The sequence below is a fragment of the Cyclopterus lumpus genome, chromosome 9 (genome assembly GCF_009769545.1).
Source record: "Cyclopterus lumpus isolate fCycLum1 chromosome 9, fCycLum1.pri, whole genome shotgun sequence".
NCBI lineage: Eukaryota > Metazoa > Chordata > Actinopteri > Perciformes > Cyclopteridae > Cyclopterus > Cyclopterus lumpus.
Genome location: NC_046974.1, coordinates 4,598,143 through 4,625,229, shown reverse-complemented (window position 1 = coordinate 4,625,229; position 27,087 = coordinate 4,598,143). Strand labels below are relative to the sequence as shown.

The window sequence follows — 27,087 nt, the reverse complement described above, 5'->3', positions numbered from 1 at the left end:
TGCGCCCGTAGCTGGAACCTCCTCGGCGGTGTCGTGTGGCCACACGGAGCTCAAACCAGTCAAACCAGTCCGACCAGCTCAGGTGGAAAAAAACGCTGGGAGATCGTTCGTGTTTACGTTACAATTATAATCCAGCTCATTCACGACAAAAATATATATTAATATACACACACGCACGAAAGCAGAACGGGGTGCGCCTCGACCAGAAAGGTCACCTTTCAGAGGGGGCAGGACGACCTTCAACTAACAGCGTTAGCTTTTAGCTCAGCAGTGGAAATAAGATCTTATTTATCGTTAGCGAGCCGTTTAATGATATATATTATTTATTTATTTATTTTTATATATATAAAAAATATATATTATTTATTTATTTATATATATAAATAAATATATATTTTTTAATTTATTTTGATATATATATATATAAAATTAAAACCTGTTATGAAAGCCACAAAAGCGACCCGCCTCCCAAACCCGCCAACTTCATGCATCACAGAAACACAGCCGTCAGGGCGGACAGACGGCTTTCCTGAGTGAAGCAACACCAGCGACTCATTGTTACTCAAAATAAAACATCAGGGCCGACTTTAGCGGTTGATTCGCTGAAGGTCGTCCAGGGGAGGAGACGATGTGGCGTTTTGAAGAGTGAATTATTTAAAACCACTGAATTAGCATTCAGAGCTGGTCGGGGGGGGGGGGGGGGGGGGGGATCATCATAGTGCCCAGCAGGTAAAACAACAAGTTTCATGCTGGATAATAACAAAATATTCAGATCTGTGTCGTGTCCCTATTGTCCTCCACATCTACTCTCCCTTCCCACCCCACCCCACCCCCCCCCCCCACCCTAGTGCACCCTGGGTAAATGTACAACCGTGACAGCGGAGGCATGTTCAGACAGGAAGCTTCTGTCCTGTCTGTGATTGTGCGTTAACACCCTGTTAACCACTGAGGAGGAGGAGGAGGAGGAGGAGGAGGAGGAGGAGGAGGAGGAGGAGGAGGAGGAGGAGTAGTGTTTCCTCCTTTTTAAAGGGTCGAGTAGTGCTCGTGTGTCTCTCTGTAGTTCTAATTCCTGCAGAAACATTTGAGGAGGCTTTAATTGGTTCTTAGTTGTATCCAGATGATACTGTAAAGCGTTTAAATAGATCTTGAGATCGGCTACTGGAATGTAATTTTCCACTTTAATTTACATTCCTCCCATATATTGATGCACGTTTGTACGGCCGAGTGGACGCTCGGCTATACACCCTTCCTCTCTCCTCGGCTCTCTCCTTCACCCCTTCCTCTCTCCCCGGCTCTCTCCTTCACCCTTCCTCTCTCCTCAGCTCTCTCCTTCACCCTTCCTCTCTCCCCGGCTCTCTCCTTCACCCTTCCTCTCTCCTCAGCTCTCTCCGTCACCCTTCCTCTCTCCTCAGCTCTCTACTTCACCCTTCCTTCGTCTATCCTAAGGTCTCTCCTTCACCCTTCCTCTTTCCTCAGCTCTCTCCGTCACCCTTCCTTCCTCTCTCCTCAGCTCTCTCCTTCACCCTTCCTCTCTCCTCAGCTCTCTCCTTCACCCTTCCTCTCTTTCCTCAGCTCTCTACTTCACCCTTCCTTCGTCTCTCCTAAGGTCTCTCCTTCACCCTTCCTCTTTCCTCAGCTCTCTCCGTCACCCTTCCTTCCTCTCTCCTCAGCTCTCTCCTTCACCCTTCCTCTCTCCTCAGCTCTCTCCTTCACCCTTCCTCTCTTTCCTCAGCTCTCTCCTTCACCCCTTCCTCTCTCCTCAGCTCTCTCCTTCACCCTTCCTCTTTCCTCAGCTCTCTCCGTCACCCTTCCTTCCTCTCTCCTCAGCTCTCTTCTTCACCCTTCCTCTCTTTCCTCAGCTCTCTCCTTCACCCTTCCTCTCTCCTCAGCTCTCTTCTTCACCCTTCCTCTTTCCTCAGCTCTCTCCTTCACCCTTCCTCTCTCCTCAGCTCTCTTCTTCACCCTTCCTCTCTTTCCTCAGCTCTCTACTTCACCCTTCCTTCGTCTCTCCTAAGGTCTCTCCTTCACCCTTCCTCTTTCCTCAGCTCTCTCCGTCACCCTTCCTTCCTCTCTCCTCAGCTCTCTCCTTCACCCTTCCTCTCTCCTCAGCTCTCTCCTTCACCCTTCCTCTCTTTCCTCAGCTCTCCTTCGCCCCTTCCTCTCTCCTCAGCTCTCTCCTTCACCCTTCCTCTTTCCTCAGCTCTCTCCATCACCCTTCCTTCCTCTCTCCTCAGCTCTCTTCTTCACCCTTCCTCTCTTTCCTCAGCTCTCTCCTTCACCTCTCTTTCCTCAGCTCTCTCCTTCACCCCTTCCTCTCTCCTCAGCTCTCTCCTTCACCCTTCCTCTCTCCTCGGCTCTCTCCTTCACCCCTTCCTCTCTCCCCGGCTCTCTCCTTCACCCTTCCTCTCTCCTCAGCTCTCTCCTTCACCCTTCCTCTCTCCCCGGCTCTCTCCTTCACCCTTCCTCTCTCCTCAGCTCTCTCCGTCACCCTTCCTCTCTCCTCAGCTCTCTCCTTCACCCTTCCTCTCTCCCCGGCTCTCTCCTTCACCCTTCCTCTCTCCTCAGCTCTCTCCGTCACCCTTCCTCTCTCCTCAGCTCTCTACTTCACCCTTCCTTCGTCTCTCCTAAGGTCTCTCCTTCACCCTTCCTCTTTCCTCAGCTCTCTCCGTCACCCTTCCTTCCTCTCTCCTCAGCTCTCTCCTTCACCCTTCCTCTCTCCTCAGCTCTCTCCTTCACCCTTCCTCTCTTTCCTCAGCTCTCTACTTCACCCTTCCTTCGTCTCTCCTAAGGTCTCTCCTTCACCCTTCCTCTTTCCTCAGCTCTCTCCGTCACCCTTCCTTCCTCTCTCCTCAGCTCTCTCCTTCACCCTTCCTCTCTCCTCAGCTCTCTCCTTCACCCTTCCTCTCTTTCCTCAGCTCTCTCCTTCACCCCTTCCTCTCTCCTCAGCTCTCTCCTTCACCCTTCCTCTTTCCTCAGCTCTCTCCGTCACCCTTCCTTCCTCTCTCCTCAGCTCTCTTCTTCACCCTTCCTCTCTTTCCTCAGCTCTCTACTTCACCCTTCCTTCGTCTCTCCTAAGGTCTCTCCTTCACCCTTCCTCTTTCCTCAGCTCTCTCCGTCACCCTTCCTTCCTCTCTCCTCAGCTCTCTCCTTCACCCTTCCTCTCTCCTCAGCTCTCTCCTTCACCCCTTCCTCTCTCCTCAGCTCTCTCCTTCACCCTTCCTCTTTCCTCAGCTCTCTCCGTCACCCTTCCTTCCTCTCTCCTCAGCTCTCTTCTTCACCCTTCCTCTCTTTCCTCAGCTCTCTCCTTCACCCTTCCTCTCTTTCCTCAGCTCTCTCCTTCACCCCTTCCTCTCTCCTCAGCTCTCTCCTTCACCCTTCCTCTCTTCAGCCCTCTCCGTCACCCTTCCTTCCTCTCTCCTCAGCTCTCTCCTTCACCCTTCCTCTTTCCTCAGCTCTCTCCTTCACCCCTTCCTCTCTCCTCAGCTCTCTCCTTCACCCTTCCTCTCTCTTCAGCCCTCTCCGTCACCCTTCCTTCCTCTCTCCTCAGCTCTCTCCTTCACCCTTCCTCTTTCCTCAGCTCTCTCCTTCACCCCTTCCTCTCTCCTCAGCTCTCTCCTTCACCCTTCCTCTCTCTTCAGCCCTCTCCGTCACCCTTCCTTCCTCTCTCCTCAGCTCTCTCCTTCACCCTTCCTCTTTCCTCAGCTCTCTCCGTCACCCTTCCTCTCTCCTCAGCTCTCTCCTTCACCCCTTCTCTCTCATCCTTGTTTTTAATGGAGAGGATTTAATTTAAAGAAGTTTATCGGTGGTTAAAATGTAAACTAGTCGGGATGTAACGCGCCGGGATGATCAGATTACATCAGCTCAGCTCTGGGGATTTGTAGCTGGCTCTCTGAGAGATCTCACATCTGAATTATTTCCCCCCCCCCCCCCCCCTCCTCGTCCAGCGTGGCCGGCGGCGAGCTCTTCGACTTCCTGGCAGAGAAGGAGTCGCTCAGCGAGGAGGAAGCCACTCAGTTCCTCAAGCAGATCCTGGACGGTGTCTTCTACCTGCACGCCAAACAAATCGCCCACTTTGACCTTAAGGTACGATCATCATCATCATCATCATCATCAGTCGTGTGCTTCAATTTATTGTACACGCCAATAACATGCAACAGGTTTGGACATTAGAGATGAAAAGAGGAGTCGATTGATTGAATATCATTTTAAATTACACCTATTTTGCCAATCTTTTTTTTTTTTTTTCATGGTAGTTGACGCTACAATAATATATCTATAAAAAAAAACTACAAATCCCATCTTATTCCCAATCCCATCTTATATATATTATATATATATATATATATATATATATATATATATATATATATATTTGTTGTGGATCCCGATCAATACCATCGATCGGTCGTCCACTCACGGAAGCACCAATGGCGCCTTCAGAATGGACGGGCCAGACCCGACTCCTCCGACTCTCGGGAACCATCGTTCAGCAAATCATCCAGCGGAGTTCGGGACCTTCGCGATCAATACCGTTGATTGATTATAATAAACATGCCGCTCCGCGAAGGCTCGCTGAGTGTAGACCTGAAGCAGAAAAACACCATAGTGTATTATATAATCGGATTATTACTCCTTTTTTTTTTTGCTACTTTTTAAACACTTTCAGTGTTTTGATTGCAACAAAAAGTCTTTTGATCTGATTTATTTTCATCGTGGATCGTCGAAATAGCTGCCGATAAAAGCCGATTCTGACGATCGATTTAATAAACTCAATCGCTCCCGCTGTACTTTTTTTAAGCTGTTTGAGTCGCTACAAAATATGATGACGAGATAAAAATGACACACTTTCCCTCGTTGTTTGTGCCGTTTGACGAGCGTATCGATGTTTGTGGAGGAGGGACGAGGTCCGGGGGGGAAAAGATGTCGGCGTCCCCGAGAAGACGATGGCGTCCGGCGTCCTCGTCTCTCGCTTCCTCTCCAGGAAAGAGTTTTGTGCCCTTTTGCATGAGATTTCCATGATGCGCCTCCTTCCTGTCCGACCCTGCTGCTCTGTTGTTGACACTCGGTGTGACTCCGCCTACGTCAACGTTTGTCCTTGTTTTGAACTGTTTGTCTTTGAAGTCACGGTGAAATGTTGACTTGATGCAAAGCATGTTTTATCTTTTATAAAAATGTACATCTGACTGCTCTCTCCCTCTCCCTCTCTCTTGCTCCTTCTCCCTCGCTCTCTCTCTCTCCCTTTCCCTCTCTCTCGCTCTCTCTCTCCCTCGCTCTCTCTTGCTCTCTCTCCCTCTCTCCCTTTCCCTCTCTCTTGTTCTCTCACTGCTCTCTCGCTCTCTCTCTCCCTCGCTCTCTCTTGATCTCTCTCCCTCTCTCCCTTTCCCTCTCTCTCGCTCTCTCTCCCTCGCTCTCTCTCTCTCCCTTTCCCTCTCTCTCTCACTCATTCTCTCTCTTGCTCCCTCTCTCGTTCTCTCGCTGCTCTCTCGCTACCTCTCTCTCTCCCTCCCTCTCTCTCTTGCTCCCTCTCTCCCTCCCTCTCTCCCTTTCCCTCTCTCTCGTTCTCTCGCTGCTCTCTTGCTACCTCTTTCTCCCTCTCTCTCTGCTCTCCCTCCCTCTCTCTCTTGATCCCTCTCTCCCTCCCTCTCTCCCTCGCCCTCCCTCCCTCCCTCTCTCTCTCCCTCCCTCCCTCCATCCATCCAGCCGGAGAACATCATGCTGCTGAACCGCTCGGTTCCTCACCCGCGCATCAAGCTCATTGACTTCGGCCTCGCCCACAAGATGGATTTTGGCAACGATTTTAAAAACATTTTTGGAACTCCAGAGTTTGTCGGTCAGTATTGTGCGTGGATGAATCGTACACACACACACACACACTGGCTGCACCACCCTGTTTTCCTGTCTTTAATCCCGGGGGTTGTGTTCAGAGAGAGCTGAAGTCAAATGTGCTGTCAGGACTCGGTGAGAGAAACCTGATAATAGACTGGAGAGTATCAGAACGGCTCCATCCTTACCAACACACACACACACACACACACACAAATAGACACATTAATGGCCAACACTCCCATATCTCCTCCAGCCCCGATGCCAGTGCCCCCCCCCCCCCTACCAGCATCATCCGGGCCAAAACCAGAGCCCGGTCCCAGTTCAACAGGATGGCAGCAGTCAAATGGTCCAAATGAGCATTAATGAGCATTAATGAGGCCTACAGAACATGCATTTATGGCAAATACAGAACGAGTCCCGCTCTCGCATTTGATTGCGAATAAATGTCCATAAACCCGTCAGAATAATTGATAACGGTGCTCTTTGTGACTCCAGACTGATCACGTTTTTAAGATCACAGATTAAAGATTAAAAGGGAATTGACTCCTTGGACACATTAGACCTGTTTACAAGCCCCCCCCCCCCCCCCCCCCCCCAAAAAAAAAGGATGGGAACTGTAGTTCAACTCTGTACGCAGGATTATCCCCTGAATAGGAAGTAAGACCGAGAATAACAACAGTGACATAATCTGTGTGGTAATAATCTTCTGTTTTGTGTGTTTTTTTTTTTTTTGCCTCACAGCTCCAGAAGTAGTCAACTATGAACCTTTGGGCCTGGAGGCAGACATGTGGTGAGTAAACAAAGCTCTCGACACAGCGCTGTGTACATATGCTGGTTGGTGAAGAACATCTGCTGTTCAGTAATTGTTTTTGCATGATGCACTGCTAATGTCTCTCTCTCTCTCTCTCTCTCTCTCAGGAGTGTCGGCGTGATAACCTACATCCTGTAAGTATCTGAGTCGTTCATTATTTGATGTAATATAATTTTAGATTAAACTGACACATTAACGCATCAATAATTATAATCCGGTAATATAATATATATGATTCTGCACAATGGTTTAGTAAATTCGGGACGTTGCGTATGTGTGTGTGTGTATGTGTATATATATATATATATATATATATATATATATATATATATATATATATATATATATATATATATATATATATATATATATCTTAATACAGTACTGTACATGGAACGGTGTACTTGTACACTGTAGTATTGCTACCTCGGCTTCAATGTGTTGGAAGTTGAAAATGCTGCTTCCGGTTGAAAGATAGAGAAAATAAATAAAGAAGACCCCGCCGGTCGGCTGCCGTTTGCCCTCCTCTCTTCACTACGAGGGCCTTTCTGAGCGCCCGCACGCCTTCGCTTTCCTCCAGAGAGAAACGAGAGAGCGCACGAGGCCGTGCACGCCCCCCCCGCTCCCCCCCCGGGGAGCTTCTGCCCACGCGAAACGCTTCACCGGAGTACGGCGCGGTGAATAAAAGAGTGAAAGCGTTATCTCACCGTTACGTAAAAAAGGATCCGGCAACATTACATTCGCCTTTTTAAAAATAAAAAAATATTTTGCAGAGGTAATACAGGGATGCCATTTTAAAACGATGCATGAACACACACACAAACACACACACACACACACACACACGCGCGCGCGCCATCTTTGTTCATGCTGTCCACCCACACATTTGTCACAGCTCTGCTTGGCAAGGTTGTAAATAGATCGCTCCCTGCCTATTATCACAGCCGAGCACCGTGAGGTGCACTTACAGTACTGCTCATCTCTTGTTAACAGAGGAGAGGGAGGGAGGGTGTGTGTGTGTTTGTGTGTGTGTGTGTGTGTGTGTGTGTGTGTGTGTGTGTGTGTGGGAGGAATAATTAAATAAACCATTCGGGGGTGATTTTTTTTGGGAGCGTTTCCAAACTCTCAATTGGAGGGCTTTTTGCATGACTGGTTCGACTGCTACGAGGTAATGAAAGCTGCAAAAAAAAAAGACCCCATCAGTCTCAAATTATACTACGGTTTCCTTTTTTTAATTTTATAAAACGTTTGAATATTTCAGGTGGCATCGTCTCAAACGACGACACCTGAAATATTTTCTCAAACAGTATATATCGATTTAGATGCATTTGTTAAATTCGGAAAGCAATGTTTTAAGTGGAGGTTGACGTGGCCTTACACGTAAAGGAATGATCCCCGTCGGCCTCCACACAGCGATCAATGCACAGCGATCAATGCACAGCGATCAATGCACAGCCCGGGGTCGGTATGGGGTCGATGTGCGTGTGCGTCTTTACGCCTCATTTGGGAAACATTTCGGGAGAATAAAACACTTGATTCTTACCGCCTTAATCACGTGTTCATCGCGCCTCTTTTTCTCCAGTCGATGGATTAACTTCTCGACTTGAGCTCGACCCCCCCCCCCCCCCCCCCCCCCCAGGCTCTGCCTCTATGTCCTTCCCCCCAGGCTCCGCCTCCACGTCCATCCCCCCCAGGCTCCACCTCCACGCCCGTCCCAGCTGGCATCTTAATTAGTGTGTGTGTGTGTGTGTGTGTGCATGCGTGCATGTTGCAGTGTGTGTGAGTGTTGCCACCTCCTCCATAAAGGCCTCTCCTCATTCACTGTACCGAGAGCCGGTGTTTGAGTAACACAACAAATACTTCAGCTTGATAGCGAGGCTTGATGAATGAGTCACCGTTAGCTCCCCACTCATCAACCAGTAGTACTCCAGTGCTTTCGGTTTGGAGGGCGGTTTGGGAGACTCACTGTGAGACTAAAAGACTAAAGCAGATTTAAAGATAGATAGATAGATAGATAGATAGATAGATAGATAGATAGAACCTCGGTAAACAGCCCCTTGAATGTATTCTTCGTCTTTGTTGGCCCTCGTGTCCGCCCTCTAACCTTTTTGTTGTTGTTGTTGTTATTAATCTGTGCAGCCTTAGCGGCGCGTCTCCCTTCCTGGGCGACAACAAGCAGGAGACTCTGGCCAACGTGTCGGCCGTCGACTACGCGTTCGACGAGGAGTTCTTCAGCAGCACCAGCGCGTTGGCCAAAGACTTCATCACGAGGCTCCTCGTCAAAGACCCCAAGTATGTTGTGTGTGTCTAGTTTACATTTTTATGTATATATTTATTTTTTATTTTTATATATGCGTGGGAGACAAATGAATCGTGTGTGAATTGCAGGACGACTCCTTTCCGGTACCTTATTTTTAAGAGAAGTGAGAAGAGTTCCTAAAAGGAAATGAAATGTTTTAGTTCAACAAAGGTCGATGTGTCACACTGATTTAGAAAGATTTTTTTTTAGAATGGATTTATTTTTCTACCTTCATTAGAAATAAAATACTTGGCATAACTTTTAATAGTTTCGTGACGAAAAAAAATAATAAAAAATTAATTCTCTTAAAAGGGTTAAAATGCTCTAAATACAAATTACATGAAGACAAAACTCAACAAATGTGTGTTTCTGTCCCCAGAAAGAGGATGACCATCCAGGACAGCCTCCTGCACCCCTGGATCAAGGTGGGACTCTTTTCACTTTGTGGCAGTAGTTCTTATAAATAAATAAAAAAGAAGCCTGATTTTTATAGCTTCTTCTTCTTCTTCTTCTTCTTCTTCTTCTTCTTCTTCTTCTTCTTCTTCTTCTTCTTCTTCTTCTTCTTCTTCTTCTTCTTCTTCTTCTTCTTCTTCTTCTTCTTCTTCTTCTTCTTCTTCTTCTTCTTTTATATTAATATATTTGCTATGTTTGTGAAATCAGCCAAAAGACACTCAACAAGCGCTGAGCAGGAAGGAGTCGGCCGTCAACATGGAGAAGTTCAAGAAGTTTGCAGCTCGCAGGAAGTGGAAGGTAAGTTTTTAAGTGTGCTTAAAAATGGTCCCTTTATGGTCCCTTCATGGTCCCTTCATGCTCCCTTCATGCTCCCTTCATGGTCCCTTCATGTACTTTTCATGGTCCCTTCATGGCCACGTTATGGTCCCTTTATGCTCCCTTCATGGTCTCTTCATGGTCTCTTTATGCTCCTTTCATGGTCCCTTCATGGTCCCTTCATGCTCTCTTAATGGTTCCTTCGTGGTCCCTTCGTGGTCCCTTCATGGTCCATTCATGCTTCCTTCATGCTCTCTTCATGGTCCCTTCATGGTCCATTCATGCTCCCTCCATGGTCCCTTTGTGGTCTCCTTATGCTCCCTTCATACTCCCTTCATACTCCCTTCATGCTCCCTTCACGGTCCCTTCATGCTCCCTTCATGCTCCCTTCACGGTCCCTTCATGCTCCCTTCGTGCTCCCTTCGTGCTCCCTTCATGCTCCCTTCGCGCTCCCTTCGCGCTGCCTTCGTGCTCCCTTCATGCTCCCTTCGTGCTCCCTTCATGCTCCCTTCATGCTCCCTTCATGATACCTTCGTGCTCCCTTCGTGCTCCCTTCGTGCTCCCTTCGTGATCCCCTCGTGATCCCTTCATGCTCCCTTCGTGCTCCCTTCGTGCTCCCTTTGTGCTCCCTTCGTGCTCCCTTCATGCTCCCTTCGTGCTCCCTTCGTGCTCCCTTTGTGCTCCCTTCGTGCTCCCTTCATGCTCCCTTCGTGCTCCCTTCGTGCTCCCTTTGTGCTCCCTTCGTGCTCCCTTCATGCTCCCTTCGTGCTCCCTTCATGCTCCCTTCATGCTGAACGCGACTCGACATTAACTTGTTCTACTTCTCCTCCTTCATCAACTGTCCTTTCCTCTTCTCTTTTTCCCCCCCCCCCAGCAATCCGTGCGACTGATCTCCTTATGCAACCGCCTGTCCCGCTCCTTCCTGTCCAGGAGCAACATCAGCGTGGCGCACAGCAACGACACGTTGGTGAGAGACCCCGGACGTTCGATTCCTCTGTTGCGCTCGGACACGAAAGCACTGGAGAGTCATTAAGTGGATTTTTGGGGGTTTGCGGCACAACAAGAGAGCCATTAATTGTTATCTTTCATACAAACCTAAACCTGATTAACAGCTTAATGAGTTTCAGATTGCCTTTAGTGAAGTGCATTTTCTCATCGGGACCGCGAGCTCTCGCTTACACAGCTCTGGTATTTCTAACTCGACAATCCCTCCGAGAATCTTGAGCTGCGACGTGTAATGGATCTGTTACCCACCAGAGCCACGGGTCAGGTGTTGGGAGAATTGTTGGAATGTCAGTGTGTGTGTGTGTGTGTGTGTGTGTGTGTGTGTGTGTGTGTGTGTGTGTGTGTGTGTGTGTGTGTGTGTGTGTGTGTGTGTAACCTTTTAAAACCAGCGTGAGCTTATAGCAATGTGAGGAGGCCCGGTTTGTTTGAGTTTTGCATTAGCAATGCACACAGCGAGAGACCCTGTATGTGTGTCTATACACGCGGGATTAATCATTTACGGCCCCGTTTCCCCTCATCGGTAGCTGTGACTTCCTGGTGTCACACAGGTAGAGCTGGCAGGTAGAGCTCAGCGCCCCCTGTGGTGCACAGACGGCGCTGCAGCATTCTGCAAACGAGCCTGCAACTAATGAGTGTGATGCTTATTGATTTTAAGCATGTTTATGCCTCCTATTTTAAACAAATATGTTCTTCAAACGAGAACTTCTCTTTTTAAAACGTCCAATTAAGACAATTTCACACAAATGTGCGACTTTTGAAACCGGATGTAAAATGTGTCGAGTAAGATTCATATGTCCCTTTTTTTAAATTCCTATTTTAAAGTGTTTTTTTTTTTCTTTTCTTTTTCCCCTCGATGTTAAGAAACACACGAGTCCACTGGATAATTTGCTGATACGATAGTTATATTCTAAACGTCAGATAAAATATTTTTGTTTGGGACACCACCCTCTCATTATCTAGTGATTTTCTTTTTTTTCTAATGTCCTTAAGCTATGAATAAACTATTAGTCCATCAGAGCTCCCATTTCAAAAACAGATAACATTGCCATCTGAGAGGGCAAAATGATGAGTTGTTGTTAGTTTTTATTATTATATTCTTCTGATGATCAATTTGTCATAATTCCTAAGCAGAGAGATATTTTCATAGATAAGTTATAGCGACAGACTTTAGTTTACTTATCCTCACTTAATGGGTCCTGGGTAAGTCCTGGAAAATGATCTTTCAAATAGTGGGAGCCCTAATTACACATCAAAGAAGAGGGGGAAGAAAAAGGTAGATTGGTATGAATAAATAAATAAAAACTCTCCTCCTCCTCCTCCTCTTCACCTCCATCCCTCCTTTCTCGTCCTCTTCTCTTTGTGCAGCGGAGCGTCACGGCTGATTTATGTGCCGTCCGACCGACTCCGTCTGAAGGTCTCCGCGTCACGTTATTATAAATAATAAAAGCTATATATTTTTTTTTTTTTATTATTTGACATGAAGTGCAGCTGCAAAAAGTAAAAAGCCAATTTTTGGAGAAAGATGAAAGAGAGACTTAAAGGGGGGGGCGATGGAAAGAATTCACCAGATTAACGTTCCCGGGATTAGATCGCCGTCCCGTGATGTAACTGTCCCCTCCCCCCCCCCCCCTCCCTCCCTCTCCCCCCCCAGGATGAGGAAGACTCCTTTGTGATGAAGGCCATCATCCATGCCATCAACGACGACAACGTGCCCGGTCTGCAGCATCTGCTCGGCTCCCTGAACAGTTACGACATCAACCAGCCCAACAAGGTGACCCGACGCACACCCCAGTGTGCATGGATAGATTATTGATTATTATTATTATTAAAAGTAAAGTAAAGTCATAAACTTCAAAATAATCTTTAAATGTTCACCTGGAAGCGTCGGTTCAATCGCTTTGGTCAAAATCGGCCTCTTTGTGTGTCTGTCTGCCGTGAATAAAAGTACGAAATAGTTTGTTTCGATGCTGAAATGGGCCACAAAAAGTTTTTAAAAATATGTTAATGGTAAGAAAAGAGCATTGCACAATGGAGGTCGTAGTTGCGTACCTTTGCATAGGAGGAGGAGGAGGAGGAGGTGGTGGTTTTAAGTTCGGCAACCTGTCCATAAAAGGTCCTCTCCATTTCCTCCCATCCTCTTTCCTCCTCCTCACATTTCCATCACCGTGCACACGCTCAAAGAATCCTGACGCACGTCCGTCCACATTTCGCTTTCGTGACTCCTGAACTCTTTTTGTGTAATGTGTGTGTGTGTGTGTGTGTGTGTGTGTGTGTGTGTGTGTGTGTGTGTGTGTGTGTGTGTGTGTGTGTGTGTGTGTGTGTGTGTGTGTGTGTGTGTGTGTGTGTGTGTGTGTGTGTGTGTGTGTGTGTGTGTGTGTGTGTGTGTGTGTGTGTGTGTGTGTGTGTGTGTGTGTGTGTGTGTGTGTGTGTGTGTGTGTGTGTGTGTGTGTGTGTGTGTGTGTGTGTGTGTGTGTGTGTGTGTGTGTGTGTGTGTGTGTGTGTGTGTGCGTTGCAGCACGGGACTCCTCCCCTCCTGATCGCGGCCGGCTGTGGCAACGTTCAGATCATCGAGGTGCTGATGAGGAAAGGCGCCGAGATCCAGGCCCACGACAAGGTGAGGGGCTCATCCAGCCGGTCGCCGCGTTTTTTTCTTTTTTAAATGGCCGCCCAGTTAAAGGCGTCGGATGCAGAAGAAGAACGTGACCACGTACGCTATCGATGCATGAACAACGTGCTGTAGCGACCGGCGGGCATACGCTGATTCGCAACACGTGTAAACCGATGCTTTTTTATTTATTTTTTTCGAGGTTCTCGTATCATCTGGTCTGCAGACCACCTTACCTGGTGAAGGTCAGGGATAAATCCTGGAATGTTCTCTTCTCTTCTCCCTTCAGAGCGGAGCCAACGCTATCTACTACGCGGCGAGACACGGCCACGTCGGGACCCTGAAATTCCTCCATGAAAAGAAATGCCCTCTGGATGTCCAAGATAAGGTGAATCAACACACACACACACACACACACACACACACTTACGACTACACGTCACGCTGCGTTATCTATCGGCAATTACTCACACACTCCTACCCATCAAACCTCTCGAGAGGCATCACTTTGAGTTTTTTCCGAAATGCCCGGACACACATACACACAATATACACACACACACACACACTCACCACAGTGAGCACCTGGGGAGCGAAAACTAGTTACTATGGCATTTTATCAGCTTATTTTCTGTTGCTATAGAAACAGTTCTTGCTGAGAGAGAGAGAGAGAGAGTGTGTGTGTGTGTTTACTAGTTTTTTTTCTTCAATCATTTTCGACCGAGATCATTAAAGTTTCTTTTATTACTCGATAACTCACGAGATAGAGCTTGTTGCGTAATCCTCATAACCCAATAGACCCCCCCCCCAATAGCGTAGATCCATTAGAGGCTATTTTAAGGGGTGTCGTTTCACGAGCTTCCTCTCTGACTGGCAGCCATTAAAGTCGGAAGCCGGCGGATCGATTTCTAAAGAAGTCCGACGGCTGTCTCGCGCGGGACAAAAAAAAATCCGAACGCCTCGTTGGAGTGAAAGCTTTTCTGGGAAGACATTGTTCCACGTTTGTATGCGAGTGACCAGGATGTTGCACCCGGAGGAGAAGACCTGACACCCTCTTTTTTTTTTTTTTTTTTACGTGTCCTCCAGTCCGGGGAGACGGCTCTTCACGTGGCGGCTCGCTACGGCAACGTGGACGTGGTGAGCTACCTGTGCAGCATCCGAGCCAACCCGGACCTGACGGACAGGGTAAGCACCCGTCTACACACACACACACACATAGAGGGTTGTTGTTGTTGTTGTTGTTGTTTGTTTTGATTCTTTCTGCGCTTTCTCCCCCCCCCCCAGGAGCAGGAGACCCCGCTGCACTGCGCGGCGTGGCACGGGTACTCGCCCGTGGCCAGAGCGCTCTGCCAGGCCGGTTGCCACGCCGACGCCAAGAACCGCGAGGGGGAGAGCGCGCTGCTGACGGCGTCCGCCCGCGGCTTCGTGGACATCGTGGAGTGTCTGCTGGAGCACGGCGCCGACGTGGAGGCCGCCGACAAGGTGAGAGGGCGTTGTTCCTGTGGATCACACGCTCTCACTCTCTCCGTTCTTCACTCACTCTCTCTCCTCTCTCTCTCACTCACTCTTTCACTCACTCTCTCACTCACTCACTCACTCTTTCACTCTCTCTCACTTCCTCTCTCTCACGCTCTCTCTCTCTCTCTCCCACTCTCTCAACCCTCCGTTCTTCTCTCTCTCACTCACTCACTCACTCACTCACTCACTCACTCTCACACTCCCTCTCTCTCACTCTCTCTAACCCTCACGCCATTCTTCACTCTACCCTGTCTCTCTCTCTCACTCTCTCTCACACTTGCTCTCTCCCTCAATCTGTTATTCTCTCACTCTCTCTATCTCCCCCCTCTCTCTTTCTCTCACTCTCTCTCTCTCTCCCACTCACTCTCTCCCCCCCTCTCTCTCTCTCTCCCTCTCTCTCTCTCCCTTTCTCACTCTCTCACTCCCCCCACCCCTGCAGGACGGCCACACGGCGCTGCACCTGGCGGTACGGAGGTGTCAGGTTGAAGTGGTCCGCTGCCTCCTCCGACACCGATGCCACATGGACCAGCAGGATCGCCACGGCAACACGCCACTGCACATCGCCTGCAAGGACGGAAACCTCCCCGTCGTCACGGCGATCTGCGGCGCCAAGGCCGGCCTCGACCTCCCCAACAAGGTGAGGACAGACCGGAGTCGGCCGTCTCCTTCCTGCTATTTTGATCCACTCACTAACCGAACACAGTTATATATATAAATATATATATATATATATATATATATATATATATATATATATATATATATATATATATATATATATATATATAGTCCTATTTTGACTTTCCTGCTTTTTGTTTGACTGGTAGAAAAGATTTTTTTTTTTTTTTTTTTCAAAGTGTCTCTTTTAAAGATAACTTTAAAGCCAATAAAAAATGCTGCAGTGCATTAGTGTTTTTTAATATTTTTTTATGTAGTTTGCTGTGGTTGTTTTAATAAAACACAGTGAAACATGGCGTTTGATGGATATCATGATCATACCGGTTTGATATATTTGACCACTATAATTGGCCATTTTTTTCCACTTCTATTTCTATGATTTTATTTTGAAAGGATCACGTACTTTGTACAGCAACACCTTCCTGGCTGCGTTGTATTGAGGGGTCAAATCTTCTCTCCATTACTTCCTTCACGCCTGACAGACACTGGACTGTTATTGATCAGCTGCTTCTGTAACACCTTTTTGAAATGGGGATTTGCTGCAGGATTGATGTGTGTAAAAGTGTGGGGGGGGGGGGGGGGCAGCCATTCGACTGATTGACGGCACAATAGATGGACAGGAGTTATTTTTTTCCAGCCTCTCTTATCCCCACATATAGCCGGTTAGAGGCAGACGGGTTCCTCCATGCTGTGCCTCATGCTGCAGGCCCTCTATCCCGTTATTACATTACATTATATTATATTATATTACATTACATTATATTATATTATATTATATTATATTATACTATATTATGAGTCATCTGTCTGTGTTTGCCCCTGGCTTTTATCTGTGTCTCCTCGTGCAGCACGGCAGGACTCCCCTCCATCTGGCCGCGAACAACGGGAGCCTGGAGGTCGTCCGTCACCTCTGCCTGGCCGGCGCCAACGTCGACGTCGTCGCCGCCGTAAGTCGCCGCCGCTAAAACGCGCGTCCTGAAGTGGGCGTGAGGAGAGTTTTGGGAGTTTTGGGGGGGGGGGGGGGGGGGGGGAAGGCCCGTTTTTGAAATCCTTCACCTTTTTTTTGTCGTAAACCTCTCTCTCTGCAATCGTTAATAAACTTTATTGTGTTTCAAGGCTTTTCTATTTCACTCTGATCTGCAGAGCAAATATATATATTTATTTATACGCTTTAATTCAACCAGTCGGTTATCGGAAGGCTCCCCCGGGCCAGATGCCTCTTTCTCTCTCTGCATCCTCGAGCTGTTAATATTGAATGGCCGATGTGCTGTGCATGTTTTAAAAAGGCACATATTGAGATGTATAATTCATCGCCCGCCGGTCAGCTGACAGGGAACCTTTTTTATTTCAGCCTCTTGTTCGTTCCTCTTCTCTAGTATACTACAGATAAGGGGGGGGTGCAGCTGTAATTAATCAACTGCTTAAAGCGGAACCAATGTTTTTTTTTAGTCTGTTTTTAGCTATTCGTGGAATAAAAACCTGATGAATCTGGTTCTGCTGCAAAAAAACAAAAAAATTCCCAAACAACAGGTTCCAGAAGTCTGATGCTAAATTATTAGTGTAATGTTATGAAAGGCAGTGTACAAACACACAGAAAATAATAAAACAACAAACAAAACATACAATACATTTATGTTATTGACGGCATGTTGTTGCTGCAGACTCTTCCAGTCGCAGTTTATATTAGTCAATGCAAAAATGTGTATTAGAAACACTTGAACGTTCACGCATAACAAACTTAAATGATGTATTCATCTTTTATTCTCCCTCCCTCAGGATGGAAAGACGGCGGAGGACTTGGCCCACACCGAGCAACATGAACTCATCATTTCTTTGTTGGGAAAGCTTAAAAAGGTGAAATACGATCAATATATATTTATATATATATATATATATATATATATATATATATATATATATATTTATATTTATATTTAGTTATATATATGTGTATTTATATGTATTTATATATTATATATAATTTATTAAAATATTTATTTACTTATATTTATTTATATATATATATATATATATTTACTTATACATATTTATATTTACATATATATATATATATATATATTTACTTATATATATATATATATATTTATATTTATTTATATATATATATATATTTATATTTATTTATATATATATATGTGTATTTATATAATATATATATTTATTTATAATTTATATATAATATATTTATTTATTTATATATATATTTACATATATATATATATATATATGTATGTATGTATGTATGTATGTATATATATATATATATACCCCCGAGTGTCCAGTGTTTGATATAAACGTGATATATATATATATATATATAACTGTGTTCGGTTAGTGAGCGGATCAAAATAATGAGCCAAAACGGATAATAATAAAAAACACATAAATAACAGAATTAAATTAAATTAAAAAAATATATGAAATATAATACATAGATGGCGCGCACACCTCCATGTCTGTTAGGTGCTTTTTGGGGCTCCGTGACACGAAGAAGCAGGAAGTCCGTGTCATACCGTCGATCAATGTGACCTGAACGGGTTTTTTTTAATTTATTTTGTTGTCGTCAGGACAACCACAAGCTGAGCTTCATCCAGCAGCTGCGGCCCACTCAGACCGTGCAGCCCAGGATCAAGCTGAAGCTGTTCGGACACTGCGGAGCCGGGAAGAGCTCCCTGCTGGAGTCCCTGAAATGTGGCATCCTGCGCAGCCTCTTCAGGAGGAAGAGGACACGCATGTCCAGCAGCAGCCGCCACCCCAACTCCCCCGTCAGCTCCAAACCCGCCGGTAGGTGACCGGAGAGAGAGAGAAGAGGGGGGGGGGGGTGAACACGGTGCTTCAGCTTCTCACCTGCCGGGGGGGGGGGACCTGAAATCCAGAAGGATTCATTCAGTGCACGACGGCAGCGTTCCCCATCAATCATCGTCATGACATGCGCCAGATATTCTTATTTCTTGCTCTATTTTAATATTTAACTCAGTGCTAGACTTTAAAAAAAAATAAGGTCACAGATTGTCGGTGACGACAGATTTATTGATTTGGATTGTTCCTTTTTTTTTCTTTTTATTCCCCAAAGAATTGACCCATCTTGACGTGATGATTCCCTCCTTAGGCATCTATTATTCGTAACCACTTCTCCTTCTCAGAGGGGGGGGAGGGGCTAGCGGGACAATAACGCACCTCCCCCTCGGCCTTTCACAAGCAAAACATAGGACAGAAAAAAAAAGACAAATGTGACAGAAGCTGCACCTTTTTTAAAATCTATTTAAAGGATTACATATGAATCTAATTTAAAGGAATTTGACTTTGTGACGTCGGCAAATGTCGTATCGCTGTCCAAAGAATTGAAACTCGTGATTTGCACCCCCTTACTCACCCAGTATAAACTCCCATTACCCCCCCAGTAACCCCACCTGGAGTAGAAACGGGTGTTCCTTCTCTTGTTGCTCCCGGTCTCCAGAAACGCTTTGTTGTTGTTGTTGTTGTTGTGGCCGTCAATCCTGTAGGTCTGTGGCGAGACTCCCCGATATGTTCAGTGCACTAAACACACACATTTAGTATTTTCACTCCCTCACACACACACACACACACACACACACACACAACACCAGAAAGTGTAAACGAGCTGTGGGTGTGGTCCTTCACAATAAGAAGGAAATCCAAAGGTGACGTCTGCTTGTTGTTGGTTTTATTTGTTGTGGAACAGCGCCACCTTGTGTTTGAAAGTTTCTTTCTTTGAACAGATGATAATCTTCCTGAATATATTTCAACATTTCAAGTGTTTTATAAACACACACACAAGTACAATAAGAGATTTTACTACACGTTATATGTGTGTGTGTGTGTGTGTGTGTATATGTATATATATATATTTTTTTTATATATATATATATATATATACTTTTTTATATATATATATTTCTTATTTTTTTTATATATATATATACACATTATATATACTTTTTTATATATATATATATATATATATATACTTTTTTATATATATATATACTTTTTTATATATATATTATTTATTTATTATTTATATATATTATTTATTTATTATTTATATATATATATATATATATATATTTATTTATTTATTCTGTAAATAATCCTATTCATTCACACTTTTGTAGATTTTAATTTAAAAACAAAATAAAAAATGACGCATCCAATCTACAAAAGGCCGGAAACCATCTAGGTATTGTTTTCTCTGGATGGGCCACCGGCTGCAGGCTGGACTAACGGACCGTTTCCTCTCGCGTTTCAGTGTCGTCGAGCATCTCCAACCTGTACCCGGGCTGCGAGAACGTGAGCGTGCGAAGCCGCAGCATGATGTTCGAGCCCAGCCTGACCAAAGGCGTCCTGGAGGTCTTCTCCCCGGTCCACAACGCCCTGTCCGCCGCCGACGACCAGGCCACCAGGGCCATCGACATCCAGCACGGCAACATCAACGGTGAGAGTCCCAAGACTTCAAACAGCCTTTGAATGGCGAAAAAAACCCTCGCCCCCATCGGAGATGCTTTACCCGTGGCTTCGTCTCCCCTCTCCGCAGGCGTGGGGGAGTTCAGCGTGTGGGAGTTCTCGGGGAACCCGGTCTACTACTGCTCCTACGACTACTTTGCGGCCAACGACGCCACGGCCATCCACCTGGTCCTGTTCAGCCTGGAGGAGCCGTACGAGACCCAGCTGGGACACATCACCTACTGGCTGAACCTGCTGAAGGCCCTCAACCTGCCTCAGGAAAACATCGGTGAGGATAAATCCCTAAAATACTCGCAGCTGGAATGAAATTGAGGAAAATATATATATATATATTTATATTTGAGCCAGCCACTCAATATTGCCTTAAATCTAAAAGATTATTTCACCTGACGACAATCTTTGGTCCGCAATTGTATTTCCAGAGACTCGACCAGACCTTCAGTAAAGATTGTGGCCTTTTGTGATACTTCACGTTGTCATGGCAGCATTGTACTTGTGTAAAAGTAGCAAATGAAATAAGAAAAATATTAAATGTGGTGTAGTAGATGGTAGTACAACATTTAAAAAATACTCACGTAAAGTACATCAAAGTCGTGTGCATGCATATTGTGTTCTGCTGCTTGTGAATCCGGTTGGTGGATGTTCGGGAGTGTAACAAGAGTGAACCGTGTCCTCCCCGCAGCCTTCGGCGGGCGGGTGCAGCAGCCCCTCGTGGTCGTCCTGGTGGCGACGCACGCCGACCTCGCCGACGTCCCCAGAGCGTTCTCTGGAGAGTTCACCTACGACAAGGAGAACGCGCTGCTCAAGGAAGTCAGGAACAGGTTGGGACTCACACTGTTAGTGTTAATGACTAGATTTGGCAACGCAGAGGCAAATGGTGATGGGATTTACTACAGTTCCCATGAGCCTCAGCAACACAAGGGTTTCTCCTTCGGATTTATATTTCATATATTTTCATATTGTCAAGAGATTTAAGTTTTTAAAAGTCTTTGTTCATCAGGTTCGGAGTCGACCTGCAGATCAGTGACACGTTGTTTGTGATGGATGCCGGAGCCTCGAACTCCAAAGACATAAAGCTGCTGAGGAGTCACCTGCAGGAGCTTCGTGCCAACATCATCTCTGTGAGCACACACACACACACACACACACACACACACACACCTCCTCACCTGTTTTCGATAATGTTTTCAATACGTCTTTACCTTTCAATATATGTGTGCTTGTACTTCAAACCACTTCACGCGGTTGAAAGTATCACAATTTCCTTAATAATCAAGTTTTATTTTAATAAATTCAAAGTCTGAAGGAGCCAAGCACATTCCCACGATGCCTTCTGCCTTCTTGTGTCAGATTATAGAAAATAAACATACAAAGTTGTTAGTTTTTTACGATTCATACCGCTGAATTCAGACATAGAAAAGATGGCGTGCAGTGAATCCAGGTATTAACCCCCCCCCCCTCCTCCCTCCTCCCCCCCGCTGCAGAGCTGCTGCCCCATGACGCTGCTGTCGGAGCGTCTGCTGGCGACGCTGCCGGCCTGGAGGAAGCTGAGCGGCCCCAACCAGCTGACGTCGTGGCAGCAGTTTGTGAGCGACGTCCAGGAGCAGCTCAACCCGCTGGTCAGCCAGGACCACCTGCGCACGCTGGCCCTGCAGCTGCACAGCATGGGGGAGGTACATGAGATATTAAAAAATATATATATATATGAAAAACATCTGTATTATGATTGGTTAAAATCACACAGTTCAATATGTTTTCTTGGAAAATAACAAAATATTTATTGAGATTATTGATGTTTTCATTTTAATACTTGACAATAGTTGCGTAGAGCGTGCTCGCGTCATTGATATTTATAATTCTATGTTTTCTATGTAATAAATCGACAATAAATCAATCCAAGCTCGTCTGCAGCGGTTGATTTTTTCCGTTCATCCGATGGCCACCAGGGTGCGCTGTTTGTTCATGAATAAATAAAAAGCCAAACCGTGGTTGTCAGCTGTAAACAATGACTCAGAAATTGTCTTTGTCAATATGTTGAACCATATTAAACTTTATTTTCATGTTTTTTTCTTTTATCCACACTCTCCTCCAATCCCTCGTTCTCCTCCCCGCAGATCAACATCATGCAGAGCGAGACGGTGCAGGACGTCGTCCTGCTGGAGCCTCGCTGGCTCTGCAGCAACGTCCTCGGCAAGCTGCTCTCCGTGGAGACGCCCAAGGCCATCCACCACTACAGGGGGCGCTACAGGCTGGAGGAGGTGCAGGCTCTGGCCCCCGAGAGCGACGTGGACGAGCTGCTGCAGATCCTGGACGCCATGGACGTCTGCGCCCGCGACGCCACCAACCCCGCCATGGTGGACATCCCCGCCCTCATCAAGACCAATGGCCTCCACCGCTCCTGGACGGAGGAGGAGGAGGAGGAGGACTCGCTGCTGTACGGCGGCGTGCGACTCGTCCCCGCGGAGCACCTGACCCCCTTCCCCTGTGGCCTGTTTCACAAACTGCAGGTGAACCTGTGTCGCTGGAGCCACCAGCAGAAGCCCGAGGAGGAAGGCGGGGAGGACTTCGACGGCGACATTCACCTGTGGACCAACGGGGCCAAGGTGAGCCAGGGAGGAGCGGAGGCCATGATCCTGCTGGTCAACCACGGCCAAGGGGTGGAGATCCAGGTGCGCGGGCACGACTCTGAGCGGGCCAAGTGCTATGCCCTGTTGGACACCGCCTGCAGCATCACGGAGAACCTGCTGACCTCCACGCTCCCCGGACTGCTCACGGCCAAATACTACCTGAGTCCCCAGCAGCTGCGGGAGCACCACGCCCCCATCATGGTCTACCAACCCAAAGACTTCTTCCGGGCGCAAGTCCAGCGGGAGTCTTCGCTCACCAACACCATGGGCGGCTACCGGGAGAGCTTCAGCAGCATCCTGTCATTCGGCTGCGCCGAGGTTTACCAGCAGGGTACTCTGGGAAAGGACATCCACATATCGGACGTCCCGCTGTTGGCTCGCCGGAAGCTGTGCCGCATGCTGGACCCTCCCGACGCTCTGGGCAAAGACTGGTGCCTGCTGGCCATGAACCTCGGCCTCACGGACCTGGTGGCCAAGCACACCAACGGGACTCCGAACGGCGGCGCACCCCCTGAGCTGGACTCGGACCCGGGCTCCCAGCAGGCCGCGCCGCAGCCCAGCCCGACCGCGGCGCTGCTGCGGGCGTGGAGCGCGCGAGCGGACAGCACCGTCGGCGCGCTGATGGCCAAACTGAGGGAGCTGGGCCGCCGGGACGCCGCCGACTTCCTGCTCAAAGCGTCGCCCGTCTTCAAGGTCAACATGGAAGCGGTGGTCGCCGCCGCCAACGGCTACCCCCCCACCTGCAACGGCGGCACGTCGTACAACTCAATCAGCTCCGTCGTATCCCGCTGAAGTGGAGGGGGGGGTTCGGCTTCCCGGCCTCGCCAAGCTTCGCGTGACGTGACCGAATGGGACGTACGTGGGAATGAACATGAAGTGCAATCGTCCAGCTGCTCGCTCCTTGCGTTGGGCGGCGTGGACCAGATGTGGCGTCCACGCCCGGACAGCAGACCTCTCCTTCCGCCTATGAATGTGGTGAAAGAGCTCCAAAGAGGAACCCCCCCCCCCGTGCTTTTTACTCCCGTGTTCTTAATCTTGTCGTGCTGCTAGTTTATATTGCCCTCCTACTTCTACGGCACACGGAAGTCTCACTCGTCCAACAGCCGGAGGACATTTAGAAAAAGTACAAACATCTACGTGAAAGAATGGTTACCATGGCGGTCTCATGTTTGGACCTTTTTCTTTTCTTTTTTTTTACAAATATCCAAATGAAAACTGAGGACTTGCCGTCTTTGCTCCCTCTCGTCCTCCACAGTTACATATTTAATATTACCTCCCTCCTTGCGTCCGTTTGGGCCGTTCAAGCTTAGCGTTTAATAAATTAACAGCATTTTGTGGCCTTCTACCTCCCTAAAGAGCACAAGTCGTCTCATTATTCAAGAAACGGTAGTTATTTCCAAACATTTGAAGAACTGTGCCTTGTTGACACGTAATTTCAATCAAGTCTTAAAATGGAAAAAGGCTACGGGGGTTTAAATGAAGAAGGGAAAAGGAAGCTCGGCTCGCGTTACGATTTTTAGATTTCACTGGAACAGAGAGTGAAATCGGAGACGGGGATCCTGCTGTTGTCTGTTCAGTGTTCAGACGATCTTCTGGAAGTATTACGTCGTCATTCATCCCAAACAGCAGAAATCTCTTCAGTGGTAAATTCGTTTTTTTTTTTTACGAGTCCCGTAATTTCCCCGAGAAGCCTCCTGGAAAAGAGCTACGTCACGTAGCGGGGCGTTAACAATTTAAACTTGATTAAAGTTCAACTTAATTAATAGTAATAATCAAATATGATCTGCAACGAAGCGAAAAGACTAAAAAGCATCTCTAGCAGGTAAGTTATTTTTGGAATTAGCTGCACTAATAAAAAAAATTAATAAAAGAGATTAAAAATGAATTCTCGATTATCACATTTTTTTTGCTACAGTTGGATTGGCTAATTTATTACACGGCTAATCGTTTCAGCCGTATTATTAATATTATTATAATAAATAAACAATGTTTCAAACTGCCGGTCAGCAAAAAAGGTCCTTTATAGATATTAATCCTCAAACATTAAGTGTTTTCTTTAGTCTGCATACTGATTATTTATTTTTGTATTTTCCTATAATCATCACCAGATTTAAGAGATTGTTCTCTTTTCAAAGAGTTTACAGTAACATATCAGTTCCTTAACGATAACTATGGGACCTTTTTTTAAAAATGAAGTGTAACTATAAACGTCTTCACTCCATTTACTGAGCGCGACCAGAATCTGCTGAGCTTCCTTTTTACCTTGAATAGAAAGTGGCACCAAAACGATGAAAACAAAAGTAGATTTTTTTTTTTTGCATTTTCTACGAGGCTAAAAGGTCATGTATTATATATCCCGTAAAAACACACCTGCTTTTTAAAAGCTTCGACAGGTGACTCCAAGCTTCTCTGGGTCGACCGCGTGGCGTCACGTCTCCCTTTTCGCTTTTCGTCTTTTATGGCGAAAGCGAAAAAGAAAAAAAAAGATGGCGTGACGTTGACTGGCGACGCCCCTTTTTGTGAAAGCTGGCGGTTTTTATAATGTTGGTGATCGGAAGAAGAAGAAGAAGGAGAAGAAAAGAAAGACATTTTTTGGGGTCTTTTTTTTTTTTTTTTTTTTTTTTTCAGGACGCAGCGTCACAGTTTGATGAAATAAAAAAAAAAAACGTGCCCGAGTGTTTCCTGTCTGCTGTTTCTTCCCCCGGTGGATAAAACTTGAACTACTATCTCCGATACTTTCTTTGCCTCGGCCTGAACTCGCCCATCCACGCAGCAGAACTGGTCGAACTCTGTACGTTGACCCCAATGATCCCAATAAAAAAGGAATGTACTACGCCTCTCTCCTAAGAATACACACACACACACACAAAAAAGATACGCATCAAAGATACGGTGGTGAAACGCTCAACGCGTGTACAAAAGAACGCAATGGAATTTAAAAGTCTCACACGAACACCTTTTTGTTTTTTGCAGAAGCTTTTTGTGGAAGTTTGCCAATGCCGCGTGCCTAAAACACACCCGGTCGATCCTCACACTATCATTATTAATATTATAATTATTGCCTTGTACAGTATACGAGCTGAGAAGTGATGTGTTCAGAAAGGGAAGTGAATAATATGGGTTTTTTTTGTGAAAAAGCTGGGAATCGCTATATTATTATCAACTTTGTCTCGAAGAACGCGTTTCTGTGTGTTTCTGTTCGACGAGGAAAGACGAACTCTGTAATCTAAACTTGTTTCCCCGAGTCTCGGAGACTCCGGGGTCTGATCGCCACATTGCACACGTTGGTTTCTTTTGTTGTTGTTGTTGTTTGTTTTTCGCTATTTATGTTGCGTCCTTTTCGCATGTCTTGGAATGCCATGTTCTTAGTACTTCTGACACTTTATAGTGTATAATACATTTTATAATAAATTCTTTACCTGATGTCGTCTCTCTCGTACTTGAAGACAAACTATTAAAAGGTAACGTTAAGTTACTTTATTATTATTATTATTATTAAGATTACAGGTGTATGTTGACGTGACAGATGTTGGTGGCGAGACAATTAAAACTGGGAACCATTGTTTTACAATACAAGAGGGTGGTGTTAATTACAAACGGAGCAATCGATAAATAAATCAATTAGTTAATCACTTCCTCCACCTTTTTATTCTCTTTATGAAAGATGGACAGATTTGTTTTGTTTTTTTGATTTACTGATTTTTAGTAGACGTGGTCTACATCCACTAATCTTGATTTGTCGATGATTTAAATAAATATATTTAATTGAATAGAAAGACGTTTACAATATCAGGTATTGATTTTTATTCATTTTATTTTGCAGTCACGAGGAGACAATGAGGTTGTTCCCTGCGCCATTTATGCTTTTTTTTTTTTTTTTATACTTTACAAATTAGTGTAATTATCTTTTAACAAGATTTTCCTGTTGTCGGCTTCCTGACACTTTTTTCTATTTTTATTTTACACATTTAAGAAGAAGAAAAAATGCTCTGGCCCCTCAAATGATTTAAAACCCTTGATTTGTCTTATTCTTGTTTTATAGTTGTTGTTTTTTTACATGAAATGAGTCAAATTAAAGAGAAAGGGGGGGAAAAAAACAAGACAAACAAAACGCTTTCTTTTTTTTTTAGCTGTGTGGCACATAGTTTGTAAGTAAATCACTAGATCAGAAAATCTATTTATATACATATATACTGTACATCTATTTGTTTCCCCTCCTGTGTTGGTTTAAAGGACGACCTCACTGCGTATTAATTCAAATGTCTTTTGCTCTGTTTGTCCTCCACCAGATTCCAGGCTGTTATTCACACACTGTGGGTTCATTGTGGTGCTGCACCTCCACCTCCACCTCCACCCACACCTCCACCCACACCTCCACCCACACTCACACTCACACTCACATGACTGCTTTGTCTCAACTTGCCTCCGCTGCTTACGACCGACG

General features: G+C 46.0%; 1 protein-coding gene across 3 annotated transcripts in view; it reads left to right on the top strand.

Moving 5' to 3' along the window:
• The window catches only part of dapk1 (death-associated protein kinase 1), a 43,155-nt gene extending 17,089 nt beyond the window's left edge, over positions 1 to 26,066 (top strand). For 2 of the 3 annotated variants that reach the window (XM_034541218.1, XM_034541219.1), the window contains exons 4-26: positions 3,945 to 4,083; positions 5,701 to 5,830; positions 6,568 to 6,616; positions 6,745 to 6,771; positions 8,777 to 8,929; positions 9,316 to 9,361; positions 9,597 to 9,686; positions 10,579 to 10,671; positions 12,361 to 12,480; positions 13,225 to 13,323; positions 13,604 to 13,702; positions 14,401 to 14,499; positions 14,599 to 14,796; positions 15,272 to 15,469; positions 16,359 to 16,457; positions 17,287 to 17,364; positions 18,099 to 18,315; positions 19,802 to 19,987; positions 20,087 to 20,284; positions 20,699 to 20,837; positions 21,017 to 21,137; positions 21,501 to 21,689; positions 22,131 to 26,066. In XM_034541218.1, coding sequence (XP_034397109.1) covers positions 3,945 to 4,083; positions 5,701 to 5,830; positions 6,568 to 6,616; positions 6,745 to 6,771; positions 8,777 to 8,929; positions 9,316 to 9,361; positions 9,597 to 9,686; positions 10,579 to 10,671; positions 12,361 to 12,480; positions 13,225 to 13,323; positions 13,604 to 13,702; positions 14,401 to 14,499; positions 14,599 to 14,796; positions 15,272 to 15,469; positions 16,359 to 16,457; positions 17,287 to 17,364; positions 18,099 to 18,315; positions 19,802 to 19,987; positions 20,087 to 20,284; positions 20,699 to 20,837; positions 21,017 to 21,137; positions 21,501 to 21,689; positions 22,131 to 23,435 — 4,072 coding nt within the window. In that variant the 3' untranslated portion in view covers positions 23,436 to 26,066. The remainder of the gene's footprint in view (positions 1 to 3,944; positions 4,084 to 5,700; positions 5,831 to 6,567; positions 6,617 to 6,744; positions 6,772 to 8,776; positions 8,930 to 9,315; positions 9,362 to 9,596; positions 9,687 to 10,578; positions 10,672 to 12,360; positions 12,481 to 13,224; positions 13,324 to 13,603; positions 13,703 to 14,400; positions 14,500 to 14,598; positions 14,797 to 15,271; positions 15,470 to 16,358; positions 16,458 to 17,286; positions 17,365 to 18,098; positions 18,316 to 19,801; positions 19,988 to 20,086; positions 20,285 to 20,698; positions 20,838 to 21,016; positions 21,138 to 21,500; positions 21,690 to 22,130) is intronic. The other variant, XM_034541220.1, reaches the window with a different exon arrangement.
• The last annotated feature ends 1,021 nt before the right edge of the window (positions 26,067 to 27,087 follow it).